Source organism: Ambystoma mexicanum, chromosome 6p (genome assembly GCF_040938575.1).
Source record: "Ambystoma mexicanum isolate Mex_15411 chromosome 6p, UKY_AmexF1_1, whole genome shotgun sequence".
NCBI lineage: Eukaryota > Metazoa > Chordata > Amphibia > Caudata > Ambystomatidae > Ambystoma > Ambystoma mexicanum.
Window position 1 is genome coordinate 741,680,474 of NC_090935.1, and position 14,448 is coordinate 741,694,921.

The 14,448-nt window shown below is 44.5% G+C and overlaps 1 protein-coding gene across 2 annotated transcripts in view; it reads left to right on the forward strand.

Annotated features, from left to right (window-relative positions):
* The window catches only part of ADGRV1 (adhesion G protein-coupled receptor V1), a 2,479,945-nt gene that overhangs the window by 617,012 nt on the left and 1,848,485 nt on the right, over positions 1 to 14,448 (forward strand). For both annotated transcript variants that reach the window (XM_069627623.1, XM_069627624.1), the window contains exon 21: positions 10,872 to 11,245. In XM_069627623.1, the coding sequence (XP_069483724.1) occupies positions 10,872 to 11,245 (374 nt within the window). The remainder of the gene's footprint in view (positions 1 to 10,871; positions 11,246 to 14,448) is intronic.

Sequence of the window (14,448 nt, forward strand, 5' to 3'; positions counted from 1 at the left end):
TGGGACTCCTCAGCTTTCTGAGAGGCCCCCTTTTCTTTGTCCTTGTCCTTCCCACTGGAGTCCTTAGGGGACACCCGGTGGGAGACCCACTTGTCAGCCAGCCTAGCCAGCTTAAAGGGATCCAAGATGTTCTGGTCAGCAACATACTGACGCAGCTCCGGTGAACAGGCTTCAGAAAAATGCTCAAAAAACAACAGGTGGGACAATTCAACAAATGTTTTCACCTTGTAACCATCAATCCACCCCATCATGTTCATGTGCGCAGCACTCACCCAGTCAACCCAAGACACATTCTCTCTTTTCTTAAAATCCTGAACCTTTTAAGGTATTGGGTAGGTGTCTTGCCAAACTTGGCAATTAAAGCAGACTTCATAAAACTCATACTGACCCCTTTCTTCCACACTCAGCTTCAGAATACAGTCATAACCAGTCTTAGGCACTCTGCTTAACAAACACTTAGCCCAATCTCTTTTGTCAACATCATGAATTGCACAAGCCATTTCAAACGCTTCAATCCATTGGAGGATATCCGAACCCTCCACAAACACACCAACCAAATCTTTCATAAACTTGGTGGCTGGGGACCTGACACTCTCACTGGGTTTCGCTGAAGTCTCCACTCTAGCTTTCTCTAGCTGGATTCTCTGACATTCAGTGTCCTTGTCTTTGGGTTCAAGGTCCCTATTCTTGAGCTCCACTTGTTTAGCCAACTCCTCCTTCTTAAGCTCAGCATCTATTTCCAACTTGCGATATTCAAAGGCCAATTTCATCCTTAATAACTCAAACTCCAAGGAATTGCTGGGGTTCGGAACAGAGGCAGCAAGAATGGTGGCATTCCCAGAAACAGATTCAGCAGAAACCCCGGTTGCAGAGTCTTCATTGGTTGCATTCCCCCCCTCATCAAGAGTTTCACCATCAGTCTGGTAGTCCACCAGGGCAGCTCAGCCCTAGACTTATCCACAAAGTCTAACTCCCTGGCTTCACAAGCACTCTGGAGAGCCTCTAAGCTCATCCTAGTCAATTTACCATTTGCAATAGACTCCATTGTTTGTAATGTAGTTATTTTGTACACAACCAAACCTTAATTCAATAAAGTGCAGATATTTTGTAAGTGGCACGGTTATACACTGATTCTTAAAACCATAAGCATCCCACCGCTGCCACCAGTGTGAAATACTGGTGAGGGGTGCCTGTACTTCCGATCTCTATATGGTAGAGGCGAGGCACAGGGGACCCCAGCCAAGATTCTCAAGTGGTAGCAATGGACGAGCAATCAAGGCCTAGCTTCTCAGGAGGTGATGCAGGCTGGTTCTTAAGTACAGTGCAGTCCTCGAACCCCCACAAAGGAATGTCCACACAGTGTATTACTGAAAACACAGTCTTTATATAATTAAAATTCAAAGGTATGTACACGATCACAATAACGCAGTTTGTACTCGGAAATCAACAATGATGAATATGTACAATTCTAAAGTGGTACCACCAATGTTATCAAATCTCATTAAAGTGCATCAACTGTACGGTTAAAATGTCACACAGATCAATAACAAGGAAACCAGCAATAGAGATAGGAAGGAACGCAAGATGGTTGAAACAAAAGGCAGAATACTCGCCCCTAAAGATAGACACAGTTCTGTGTGGAGATCCCCCCACCTGGGCAACCTGTAAAATAAAGATATAGCACAAGCCCAGTCCATATATTGTTCAATAGCCTTATTTCCTCCTATAATGTTTTACCCCCCAATGTACCTGGTGGAGTAGAGTTCTTCGAGGATGCGTCGAAGGATCCTTCTTGAGTGACTCCCTTTAAAGCAGGAGCCACGGATCGTCGAGATGCGTCGAAGATGGTGAACTTGTCGTCGACGGCGGCGATGAGAAGTTCAAGGGTGCCAAGACCCCGATGTCGATCCAGGCGGTGCTCGTCAGCGACGTCCTGCGAGGATGAGGTGTGCGAGGCACCTCGGTGATGGATTGTTCAGGACCGCAAAGAGTTTCAGAAGAACTGTGGCCCAACAAGGGTGCTGAGTCGTTGAAGTCTTTGGGGCCTTCAGGTGGCGGGAAACCCACCGGCAGATTCTCCTCGGCGCATTGGTCATCCTTGACTTTCTCCGGCGGGACAAAGCAGTCGACGTTGCGGACAAGGGAGTCCTTGGATTCAAATGTTCTTAGGAAAAGGAGCGGGCGGCTCTGGTCGTCGGTGGCACGGCGTCAAGTGGTCCCCACGGCCGGGCAACACAACTTCGATGGGCCTCCAGCGGTTACACAAACCTGCGAAACCTGGCCGACGGCAATAGACTTCGACAGCGGCGAAGTCTGGGTGATTTGCTTCGTTCTCCTCGGCAGTCCGGTCCCGTCGGCAGCCTTTCGAGGGTCTGACTTCCAGGGAGCTTCGGCGAAGGTTAGCGGTGCTCGATGGTCCCTCGGAGCACAGGAAGAGGGCGCCTTACCAGGTCCTCTCTCGGATCAGTCCTTGACGAATTTGGTAGCTTTCAGATCAGGTCGAAGCAAATGCAACAACAACTCTTTGTCTTCCAGCTGGGCGTCGAGGATCAGCAGTTCCAGTTACTCTTAAAGTGTAGACACAGCTTCTGAACGCTTCTGAACAATTTCCAGTGGTGAGAGGTCCCCAGATATACTACCTTGTCTCTCATCCATACTGCTGGGTCACTCTCAGCAGCCAATCATACAGAAGGGCATTCATGCAGTCAGTCAGCCAATCAGGCATACAGTGCATTCAGGCCACCCTCCTCCGTCTCAGACACTCAGAACAAGGAATGTGGATTGGGACAAGTACTCAGCCATTCAACACTACACACTGCATTCAGGCCAGTTTCGGGCAGGGCTGTCTCAGTCTTTGTCTCTCATACCAGAAACCAGACAGCCACAACAAGAAGTGCATATTGGTCACACACTCCATTCACCGAGGTCCCACCCATAGGAGGTACCCACAACACACAGTCATCGGGAAGGCTCTAGTCAGTCTGGACTGGAATTCACAACAACACCATATATGGAACTTCCACCCAACAGCCAGCCAGGAGGAAGGGACAGAGTCAGGGCTTCCCAGGACTTTGGGAAAACAAGGTAATAGGTAATAGAAAGCAAGAGGCCACAGGGGCCATCTTGTTTTCCATCAGGAATCAACTGATTCCAATGGGAGGGCCGGGATATCCCCAAAATGGAGGATACTCAGCGCACCTGTCAAAGTCAGCATGGAGCTGCCACCAGCCCATACCCTGCTCTACGGGCCACCCACAGGTGCCCAAAAACATACACTAGGGGCACAGGCTTGTACCCCCACCCATGGGTGCCGTAAGGGTATCCCACGGGTCTGTTCACCAAACCAAAAGAGAGAGAGCTGCATCGCCAGGAGTCCCACGTGACCTCCTGCGCCCAAAATATGACAGAACACACGATAAAAAGGCAATAAAGGACAAGGATACGGAGGCCCTGTCCCTCCGATGCATTTCCAGCATAACAGTGGTCCTGGACCAAACCAACTGGTGGACTGACTAGCTCTCTCCTGGCATTCCTCGTTGTAGCTGTCGCCTTTCCGAGCACATTATTGGAACTTGGAGGCTGTTTAACTTGTGTAACATGATGCCTGCTCTTGCATTTTCAGCTTTCTTGCATGAACAAAAGCTGTGCTGGACCTGCTCCTTTGTTAGTCCATGGAAGATCACATTAGATCCCATGAGGTGTCCTGAGGTGGTCTGTCCCACAGAAGTCTTAATCTTTCCTCATTTGGGTGTTCTACTGGGAGCTCTCTGAAACTGAATCCTGCCTACCGTGACCTACCGAAACTAAATCTCGATGCTGAAAGTGACCTCTGCACCTGCGACCCCTGGGCCTTCCTCATTGGTACCAAGCACAAAAGATTGTGTCCTCGATAGAATCCGGAACACCAGCAGTGGTCGCTGGAGAAATTGAAGTGATGGGGGTAAGATTAATTATCTGTTTATCTAGAATTATTGACGGCGCTCTGTGTGGACACATTTTAGCCCTAGACCACTCTCACACCCGTCCTGAGACTAAGCCTTGTGGCTCTGCTACCTTACCTTGATTGGGTTAGGATTACCTCTCAGTGTCTTCCCTGTTCACCATAATAGGGCGGCCTCGCAAATCCCCCACATCCCCATAGGGCTGATTTTGGAAATCCATCCTAACAGTTTTCAACCCCATAATATAGCTATAGCCTCCTTTTCAATTTGTAAATAGCATTGTTCTGTTTGTATTCCTGCATGACATCTATATTCCACAAGTTATCTGACACATTGCTTGTCCTCTTGAACTAAAGATGGACTGAAACAATAGTGACTGGCATCAGGTAGAAGCTTTTTGGTTTTGTCAGTGCCCTCAGCGGTGCAGTGAGCATTGCTAGGTTAGGAATAATAAAGTCCACAGTAATTTGTCACTGTGGTGCTCTGTGGTTGCTACTTCTGTCTTTACATCAGTGACCTTCTTTGGATCTGCTGACCTACCTAGAGCATTAAACACCATTATGAAAAACTCTTGATTGTTTATCATGAACTCACATTTCCTTTCATGTAGCGTTTTATACGTTGGAGACCTTTACAAAGTCAACTGTGATATTCAGCACCTTTTTGCACTGATATGAAGATATCACTGTCGATAACTACACCTGTGATGCTACCTAGCACATACCAGGTGGCATTTCGAAAGACTTAAGCTCTTGATGACAGGCTGAAACTAAGCCTCTTGTTACAACACAGTCTAATGGGAGGGAAGAAAGTTGTTATATACCGTGAGTCAGAGGATGAATGAGTTTATGATAGCCATTGATTAGACCAAGCTATTTAAGTACTGCTGCTACTTGCATGTCAATCACAGTTGGTATTAAATATTGCTTCTTTTTCTCCACAACATTCAGCAGGCGATTTCCAAATGCGCACCACTTCTCGTTTCTTGGGATTACATGCCACTACTATGACTGAGACCCAATGGGTTGGTCTATCCACTTTTTCTATGATGTTTTGTCTTTCAAGACGTTGACGTTCCTGTTTAACCCTTTGTCCCAATGAGAACAGGAATAGGCCTGTGCCTGTGTCATAGTGTTATGGACTGCACAGTTTCATTGATATGTAGTTAATTCATTCTGCTGGTAATGCAGACAACGTCTTTGAAAAGACATGTGCACTTCATCTGCATGACCTGAAATTGTGTCTCTCGTATGTCCAATGTGTAGCAGATTAGTATCCCGGTTTTAGCTGCCATGTCACTTATGCTTCTCAGTAGCCACTGACGTTACATAGAATGCAGAAACAGTTTACACCTCAATATAATTTTCTTCTGATTGGAAAATACTGCCTAGCGGTAGTAGGGTTATGGTGCCAAGTGTATAACTGCTTACCAATGTCTGATATAGCACAGGATGCACCTGTGTTGTCTAAACTGTCCTTGACTTATTATGCTGATGTCCAGTCCATATATTTTGGCTCGGCATTGGGCTGCTGGTATTTACACCTTGCTGTATTGCAGAGTTCTGTGACGAATCCATGGTATTCACCCCTTCTCCCCATGGGAGAGCTACCCCCTAAGAGGCTAGGGAAGTGAGCCCGCTCAGCAAGACCCTCTGTAGGGATCTGGGCAAGTGAGACCTCACTGGGAGTGACTCCCCTCTTGGGGATAAGGAACTCTCAGTCTGGAATGCATTGTCTGCTGTGACGTATCACAGGGATTCGCCCCGTCTCTCTCTAAGGTGGACCCCCACCCATGAGGCTATGGAGGTGAGCCCGCTCTGGAAAACCCTCGCTAGGGGTTGAGTTAAGTAGGATCTATAAGGAACTCCCTATGCCAACTTCCATAGCACATACATGGGAGCTTGTGTGAAAGTAAATAAAGTGGCAACTTTATTTTTGTTTGAAGACAATGCAAAAGAAATCCCACTGTGCAAGAAAACAAAGGTGCCTCTTTATCAAGAGATACACATTTAACTGTGACGAATAAGAGAGGAAGATGAGAGCATTGTGCGCAGGGGAAGCCCCCAATATTATTACGCATTGTGGAGGTGGAGTGAAAGCAAGCTGTTGAGCCTGCAACTTTCTAGGAGACCGAGAAGGCTAGTGCAAGATGCTGGAGCACTGGCGTATGCAGATTCGAGGAGAACATTGTGAGGAAAGATGGAGGAACAAACTACACGGTGGTGGCGTGACCATAAGAGTAGTGTAGTGGGCAGGACCACTGAAATATGATGCTGAGATCCATGTTACGGAAAGCGCGTGCCACTACCAATTGCCAGCACACGTGCGGAGCAGGAACCTGAGAACGAGAACACGAAAAGTGTAAAGAGCGAAAAAGCAATCCCGAGCGAGAGCCGAGCCCATCCCCATCACAGAAAGAGATAACGGGGGAACCGGGAGAAGAGGGAGGTTGCCTGAACACCACTACACATCGCCGGAAACTTGTTCCAGTCCTAAGGACAAGAAAATAGAACTAAAATTGTGTAATTGAAGTTGTAAAAGAATAGCAAATAATCCAGCCAAGAAGGAGGGTTATTATATGAAGGGATTAACTCTGGGGGTTAAGTACACCACGTGGCGAACTAACAGAGATTGGAAACAAGTTCCCTGGGAGGAAGGGAAGAAACCTCCTTCCTTTCAAGTTCAAGAATGGAGGACGTCTAATGCAGAATCATATAAGAGAACCAGGATATAAAATGCCAGAATAAGCAAGTTAATCAAAGAGACACTCTAAGACAGAGCAGTTATCACAGTGGACATTTAAAGGGGGTCAAGAGGAGCCCACCTCAGGAAATGGTGGAAAGAAGGACTGGAAAGAATATATAAGTGACAATCACAGTGTGAGGAAATGTCTGAGAGGAAGATATTCTAAACATACGACCACATGAATTACAAAGCATAAGAGTACTTTTGAAGAGTTAGAAGAATTGATCTCAAATACTATCCAAGGAGATTGTATCAAGACATATCTGTAACACAGAGACATCCTATTACTACAGAGACTATCAAAGGAACTGAAGAGACCAGGCATAGACAAGACATTCCCTTGGTCTATTTAAGTTAGTTAAATATAGTGTTAGGGTCAGATATGGTTAGTTTGGATGGAGGACATTTTTAATTTGGACTTCCTGACTACTGACAAGCACCATTTGTTTATTTAGATAGGTTGGGTATTCCCTTTAGTAATAGGGACATTTAGTCCTTCCTCTTACAAGTTTCATCATAAAATTTTAATCATTTCTTCCAGGCGTCCATCTCCTTCTTCCAAGTGTCTGACTCCTTTGAAAGATTGTTGTTACTTCTGCTTTAACTCCATCAAACAGTGATATTTCATCACTCTCTATGGTTTCAGGTAATGCTGGATCTCGCCTGAACGCCACAGTCACAGAAGAAGGACACAACCCTTTTGTTTGTGCTTGCGTGCAGACAAACATGAGGAATTTTGAATCAGAATCTGAGGAACTCCTATGTAGTTGGAGGAGAGAATCGTACGCAGAGGCAGTCCTGTTATGGCAAGACGCCCTGGAAGGGCGGTGCCACATTAGACTGCAGAGAATGTGGTAGTGTGGAGAGCGAGAAACCAGGGTCAGGAGAGAGAGAAGAACCTTCTCATTTGGTGGTGTGACCAAGAGGAAGCCATGGTGGGCCTGGGGCCTGACACCAGACTACAGCAGGGAGCCCGGAATCCCAAGCTCTGCACAAGAAATACATTTGCCACAGAGACGAACTGCTGAAGGGAAGCAAACGCTCCCGAACAGAGATCACAATTGAAAGGTGCGAACAATGATAATCAAGGCTGGTAAAGCCTGCAAGGTTACAGGAGCCTGATAAGCCTGAGTAGAGACTCAGCAAGTCTATCAGTGGGCATAAGGGCATTGGGAATCCCAGAGAAGCCAAACAATATTAATAGTCTTGGCTGGAGAAGCCACAGGGGTTACCGAAGCCCAGAAAATGTGAACAGGCAGATGGCATACCGAGGCCCTGCTTGAGTTAACCTGACAGAAGGTCAGAGGATTTTGAGAAACCCAAAGGGGCAAGCGGCCTATGTGAATCAGGTTGAAATAGTTATGAATACTTTGCATCCAAGGCTGGAAAAGCCGACAGAGGTATGGCATCCTGATAAAACTGAACGGCATATGCACTCTGTGAGTCACAGTGAAGGAGATACAAACACAGGTTTAGAAGGCTGACAAGGTTACCACAGCCTGAGAAACCTGAGTGGGCAAGCGCTCAATCTGAGCTACCATGATTAAGAGAAAGCAAGCCCGCTGTAGTACTTTGGGGAGTCCCAGAGTTACAAACCTGTTATAAAGAGAACTGTGTTAAAGGGGAGCCTGGAGATCTTCTCAGAAAAACCCTTGTTTTCCTGAGGGAGAGGGAACCATACAGAGGATACTTTTTGTTGACCAACCAAGCCTGAAGGAAGTAGTGATCTGTCTCACTATGTTGATAAACCTTGAACTTTGTGAACATTTATAAAACTATGTTTCCTGAGAAAAGGAAGAAGAATTTATACAACCAGAACCGAAGAATTGTCTCAAGTGTTGGGCCAGGCAGTTGTCCTGGCCCCTTTCTCTTTTTGTTTGCTTTTTCTCAAGTATTAGGGCCAGTTATTTGGTTAGGATTCAGACTTTTTACTTTGGACTTTAACGTGCACCCTTAGCATTCGTTTATTAGGCTGGGAACATCCCTCATAGGGATAGGGATAGCTAGACGTGTTTCTTTTAATTTACATAAAACATTTGAACATGGCAGCAACTCATCCAACTCCTTCTTCTGGTTCACCACAGTACACAAATGCTTTTTTGTCTTCTTCATACTCCAATCTGGCAGTGCATTTGGTTAGATTGGCACAATGCAGTATTTGTGCATGCCTTGGCTATGTACAGTTCTGATGTGTAACTGAGGATTTCAGCAGTTGTACGTGTCCTGCTTCGGATAGCATACATCTCTGAGTCATTGACACATACCTATGCAGTTTCCATGTGGTCAGCTCCTGCAATTGCTAAGTCATGTGGCTCCTGAGGTCTAGGATACAGGTCAGGGTGAGTCGCTGTTAATACAGTTGTCCTTGTTGAGAGTTATTGAATCTGAGTCTGATGCCAGACACAGATAGGGAGAAATGATGTGGGGGCAGACGTGATGAGTGGAGTACTGTGCTCTGATTAAAAAGTGTGTGTGTTGGTGTGAGCTGTGCTTAGCAACAGTTGAGGAGCAAACAATCAGATACAATTCTGCCAGTTTCCGTAGTCTTGATTCTGCATGAGTAGGGAGGGAACATGTAATACTGCAAAGTTATTGTAAGTAGAGATCTTTGGGCACTAAGGATTTGAATCAAATTGTGCTGCACTTGGTAATTTCTAGTGAGATTTTTAGACTAATTGGCTGCAAGGTCACGGGTCATGGAGGTGTTGCCCACACCACCTGTTAGGATTAGAACTTGCTTGTTCCCAGATACCTTGCATTTGAAAAAGATTCTTACTCTTTACATCTGAGAGGTGGAAACATGCTTTGGCTGACCACCAACATCCCCCTAATAAAATGTACACAACCCATTACAAACAAAGATGTAAAGAGTAAGAGTCTTTTTCAAGTGCAAGTTATCTGGGATCAAACTAGTTCTGCCAAGTTATTGGCATTATGGACATTTCTGTGTTATCACATGACATGGCGAAGGAGTGCAGGTCAGCTGAACCATGGCACTAATATGGCACTGGGCATAGGTTTTGCCAGCTCATAGCAAATTGTTTATTTTTTATATTTATGTACCCTCTTATGCTACAATATTGTAATAACCATAGGTAATCTTTGAGCAATCAATGACCTCATGGCCTGGGATCATGCCACGCTACATCTAGTAATAGCCATGCTGGGCGAGCTTAGTAATCACACTTAATGACCATGTTCATTGCAGCTGTGTTAAGGCACTGAATTCCAGTCATCATATCTGGGAACACAAGCCTTACATTATAAACAATACCATACCATCCCATAACCTTCAAACCCAATGATGACTCTATATATTTTACAAACGACCTGTAGATGACAGGTGTAGCTGATTGTATATATTTTACAAACCAGTTTGTAAATGAGGTTGATTGCATAATACCTATTGTTGTGGGTGGACCAGGAAAAAGTAATTGAACATGTGTACATCTGTTTTTTGATGCTGGTAGGGAGTTTACACAAAGATCTTCCTGTTTCTTTTGCAAAGTAAGTAGAATATATTTGGATTACTGCAATTCGGCATATCTGCGGTCACTAAGTTATTCAATTTTCTGAGTTCATCTAATTCAGAATGCAGGCACTCAGCTTTCGTCTCAGCTAGGGAAGAATGTATATGTCACACCTGCTATCAGGCCCTCCAGTGGCATCTATTAGCAAGGAGGTTTGACTTTTAACCACAATGGTACGGTCATAAAGATTTTTATGAAACAAGACCACTGTTTCTTCATTGAAATAGGCATATGTAACATCTCACTAGTTGTTATCCACACATACAAGCTTGGTACAGATGACTCATGTGCACCTAAATGATGAGTGGGCAGAGCCTTAGTTATCCAGGCAATACTCGTATGGAACAAGGTCCCACTGCAATTGAGGTCCAACAATGATCATTTAAAATTGAGGGAAATGTACACATTTCTTAACCTGTAAAGGTAAGAAGCTTCCATTCTACTACTTCTGTGTCAGCATTAGGTTCCACAGGGCCAAGAGCCCGCTTTAAAAGTGGTCAGGCACCCTATAAAGTGAACACATAAAAACATACATGCATACATACAATACTCAAATACATATGTTTATGTTGTCATGATTGATAACTGCTTTGTAATTGCAACAGCTTGTACATTTGCATATAAAGAGTAGATACTCAAGTTTTTTTCTTTTCAGGTCCTGGGACAGTGCGAGTTGGTGCCGGGGTTAATGGGGGTAGCAGATACACTGGACTGATGCAAGATGTGAGACTGTACGAGCGCAAACTCAACCAAGCTGAAATCAGTGAACTTCATGTCACTCCCCCAAAGAGCGACCTGCAGCCCATTTCCGGATACTTGGAGTACCGCCAGGGCGAAACCAACAAGTCCTTCATAGTTTCTGCAAAAGATGATCATGAAGAAGAAGGCGAGGAGTTATTTCACCTTAAGTTGGTGTCCGCACATGGGGGAGCACGGATCCCAGATGAGAACACAACAGCAATGTTGAGGATACAGAAAAGTGACAACGCAAATGGCCTGTTTGGCTTCACTGGACCGTGTATCCCTGAGGTGAGATTTATCTTGCATAGAAACCTAGTCATCTAGTGTTGGAGGATGTCACATAAAGTAGGAGTGTCGTGAGAATGTTAGAGCACTAGAGCATGTAACTGTTATGCAAGATATCTCAATCCTATATTGACTATGTACGTCATAACATGACATCATCTGTATACCGTATCCTGATCGCAGGATCCAGCAATCTCTCTTCAAATAGGCCAAAAATCATTCTATTTATGCATATATCCACAGCATCTAGGATATGACAAATGTTTGTAAAGTGCCTGAACTCATTTTCAGGAAATGTCCATTAGTCTATGGATATGTTCTGCTCTTCTGTTGCTGTGTTTGTTTTCTCAATGTCCAGACACGTGAAGGGCCCTTGCTCTCCAGAATTTAGAAAAGATGTAAACAAGTTAGAAGAAAAGAGACTTATGTAGAAAAATGCTCACATTCTGAGTGATAAAATGCCAGATTCTAAGATTGTGTTGGCACAGGAAGGGCTGGACACTGTTACTTACCCATTGTTCTTTGACAAGCATGAGTGTGACATGGTCAGTTCCTGGTATAATTCGCTGAAAAAAGTTCAGAATAGACCGGTGCTACCATGCAGCTGACAGGCCGCATTCGAGTCTGTCTATTCACCTCTTCACTTTATCAAACAGTTCGGCACAGGCTTCCCTTTGCCGGGCTCGAGCCTGTCTATCTCTTCATGGGGTTTTCCTTCTCCACGTTTTGTCTTAAGTGTATTTTCACTGTCAAAGACATTCGAAACTGCAAGGACTTTGCATAGACCTCTGCATGACCACTTCAACCTCTCTTTAAACAATTCTACGATCCAAAATGTTTCTCATCTTGAAACACCAATGCCTCTTGGTAATTGCAGTTTCTTATTCTCTTTAGTTTCCCTTTGTAATACACTTTACATTCAGAACATTTCACAGAGACATTCAAATGTGCGATATCGCCTCGCAGGACCACTCTGTTACTTTGTATCCTTTCCTTTAACAATTCAGAAATTGTCCTTCCCATTGCGCATTTCACCGGCACATGCACAGCCTTTAACTTTTGGGTTACAGTTACACAAACCAGGCTTTTGTTGCCTTCAATAACTCTACGGTCTTGTTAATTGTTCTTGTTTCTTCAATGTCTTTCTTTCATGCAGCAGTCAGGGCTGTTACCAATGCCTCCACTGCTCCTCCCCGATTCCGCTGTTCACACGGGTGGGTCGCAGGCCGCTTCCTAGCACCTTGAAGGTTACTTTCTTCTGCTCACTCAGTTTCAGTCTTGGAACGCTTATGGCTTCCCGAAAGTGTGACATTCTTGCCTGGCTCTCTCGTTCTTTGCAACTGCCAATCAGCCCCTTCACCTTCCAACTTCCATAGCCTGGTTCGTGTGAGCCCCGAAAGAGCTGTTCCTTCTCGTACCCAGCCTTGCTCAGAGTGTGCCTGTGCACTCCACCTTTTATCCTGACCTGGCCACCATGATGAAAGATCCCCAGGGACTAGCTGGTGAGACACCTTCAGGTTTCTCACACTTCACAGCCAACTTTCTTTTTCAGCACAAAGTATTAATTTACAGCCTCATTCAGCTTGCCAAAAGAGTCAGTCTTATTAACAAGGTTTTTAAATATGATGTCACGCATTTTGGAACCAACACAGTAAATAAGACAACCCCTGTTCAATTGCTCATCAATGGGCCTCATCACAGTTATCAAGATTTCAAATGTCCTAATTAATTTGTTTCTTCTTGGGTCTCGATTTTGCATCTCAGAGGAGTCAAAACATAGGCATGCTGTAAGTGTGAGTGCTTTTGCCCTAAATAATAGTGTTCTTGTAGGTGGCTGAAAGTGAAATGCTGTTGTCAGAAGACAAACATATTTACTTATGTGTATAGGTAGATTTATGCTCAGTGACACCACCCTTGAGAATTGGTGAACTATAGGCACTTGAAGGTTTAGTTCGGTCAGAAATGTTATTAGCCCAATCAATCAGGCATGTATTTTAGACAATACATTGATTGTTCTTAAATAAATGTCTAATGCAACTTACTTGAGTTTTTCTCACTTTAAGACATGTGAAAATGATGGGTCGAGTACCACCATCTTGTGCTAATCTAAGTTCAAGTGCCCTTGCGGCACTAATTCAGATCACCCGCCCCTCAAGCTGACATCACTAGACGCTCAGCATGATCTCCATCTATTTTTCTATTTTTTTTATTTTTATTTTGGATTTGTAGAGCGCACTGCAGCCCACAGGCATCGAGGCGCTATCAGGGATACTTAAGAAGGCTTGCTTGAGGGTTACAATAAGCGGCCCAAGAATAAAAAACATATGACATTTGCTTTAGTTGGTTAAGTTACAGGGAACAGTATTTTACATTGCAAAGTGTGACAGATTCAGTGAGGAAGCATATGTCAGGAATCGCACGTGGGGTAAGCTTAGTTTTTAAGGCCTTACGGAAGGCAGCATGAGTTTCAAATGATCTGATCTGGTTCGGGAGGTTGTTCCAGAGCGTAGCAGCCATTGTTGGGAAGCTCGAGCCCCCAGCACGCACTCTCCCCGTGTGAGGAACCAAGATGTGGTTGGCATAGGCGGACCTGGAGGGTCTGGACGCTGTTTGTTTGGAGATCCTTTGTGCGAGATACGTGGGTGCGAGTCTGTGAAGACATTTGTGTGTTAAGGCAAGTGCTTGGAAGACAGCCCTTTTTTTATTTTAATTATATTAGTGGGCAGCGTAGCCAAATGTACCCTGTCATTACAAATGCCATAGCGTTATCTAACGCAGAACTAGGAACATAAACACGTATATTCACAAACAGATGCAGAACTTTTGTTTCTTTTCACAAAAATGCTAAACATGCTAAAAACTGTTAATTTAGAAGAAAACAGCAATAGTTTTAACAAGTACTTTGAATTTTGACATAACGCTGAAAAGAGGAAATTAAGTCCACAAAAACATGCACAACTTTTCCCAATATAGGTATTGGTTAGCCAATATCGCATGGCTCTATGGTGATCTTAGAATGCTGATTCCGTTCATCAATCGATTAATCCCGGTCTTTGCATTCTTCACAGAAATGTATTATCTTCCATCATTGATTTCTGATCGACGAATATGGTGTTCCATTACAGAGTAGAAATTAGTTGTTTCAATTTCAAATGCAACACCTTCACATCTGCACGTTTTCAGAACCTATTGGCTGCCATGTTGCT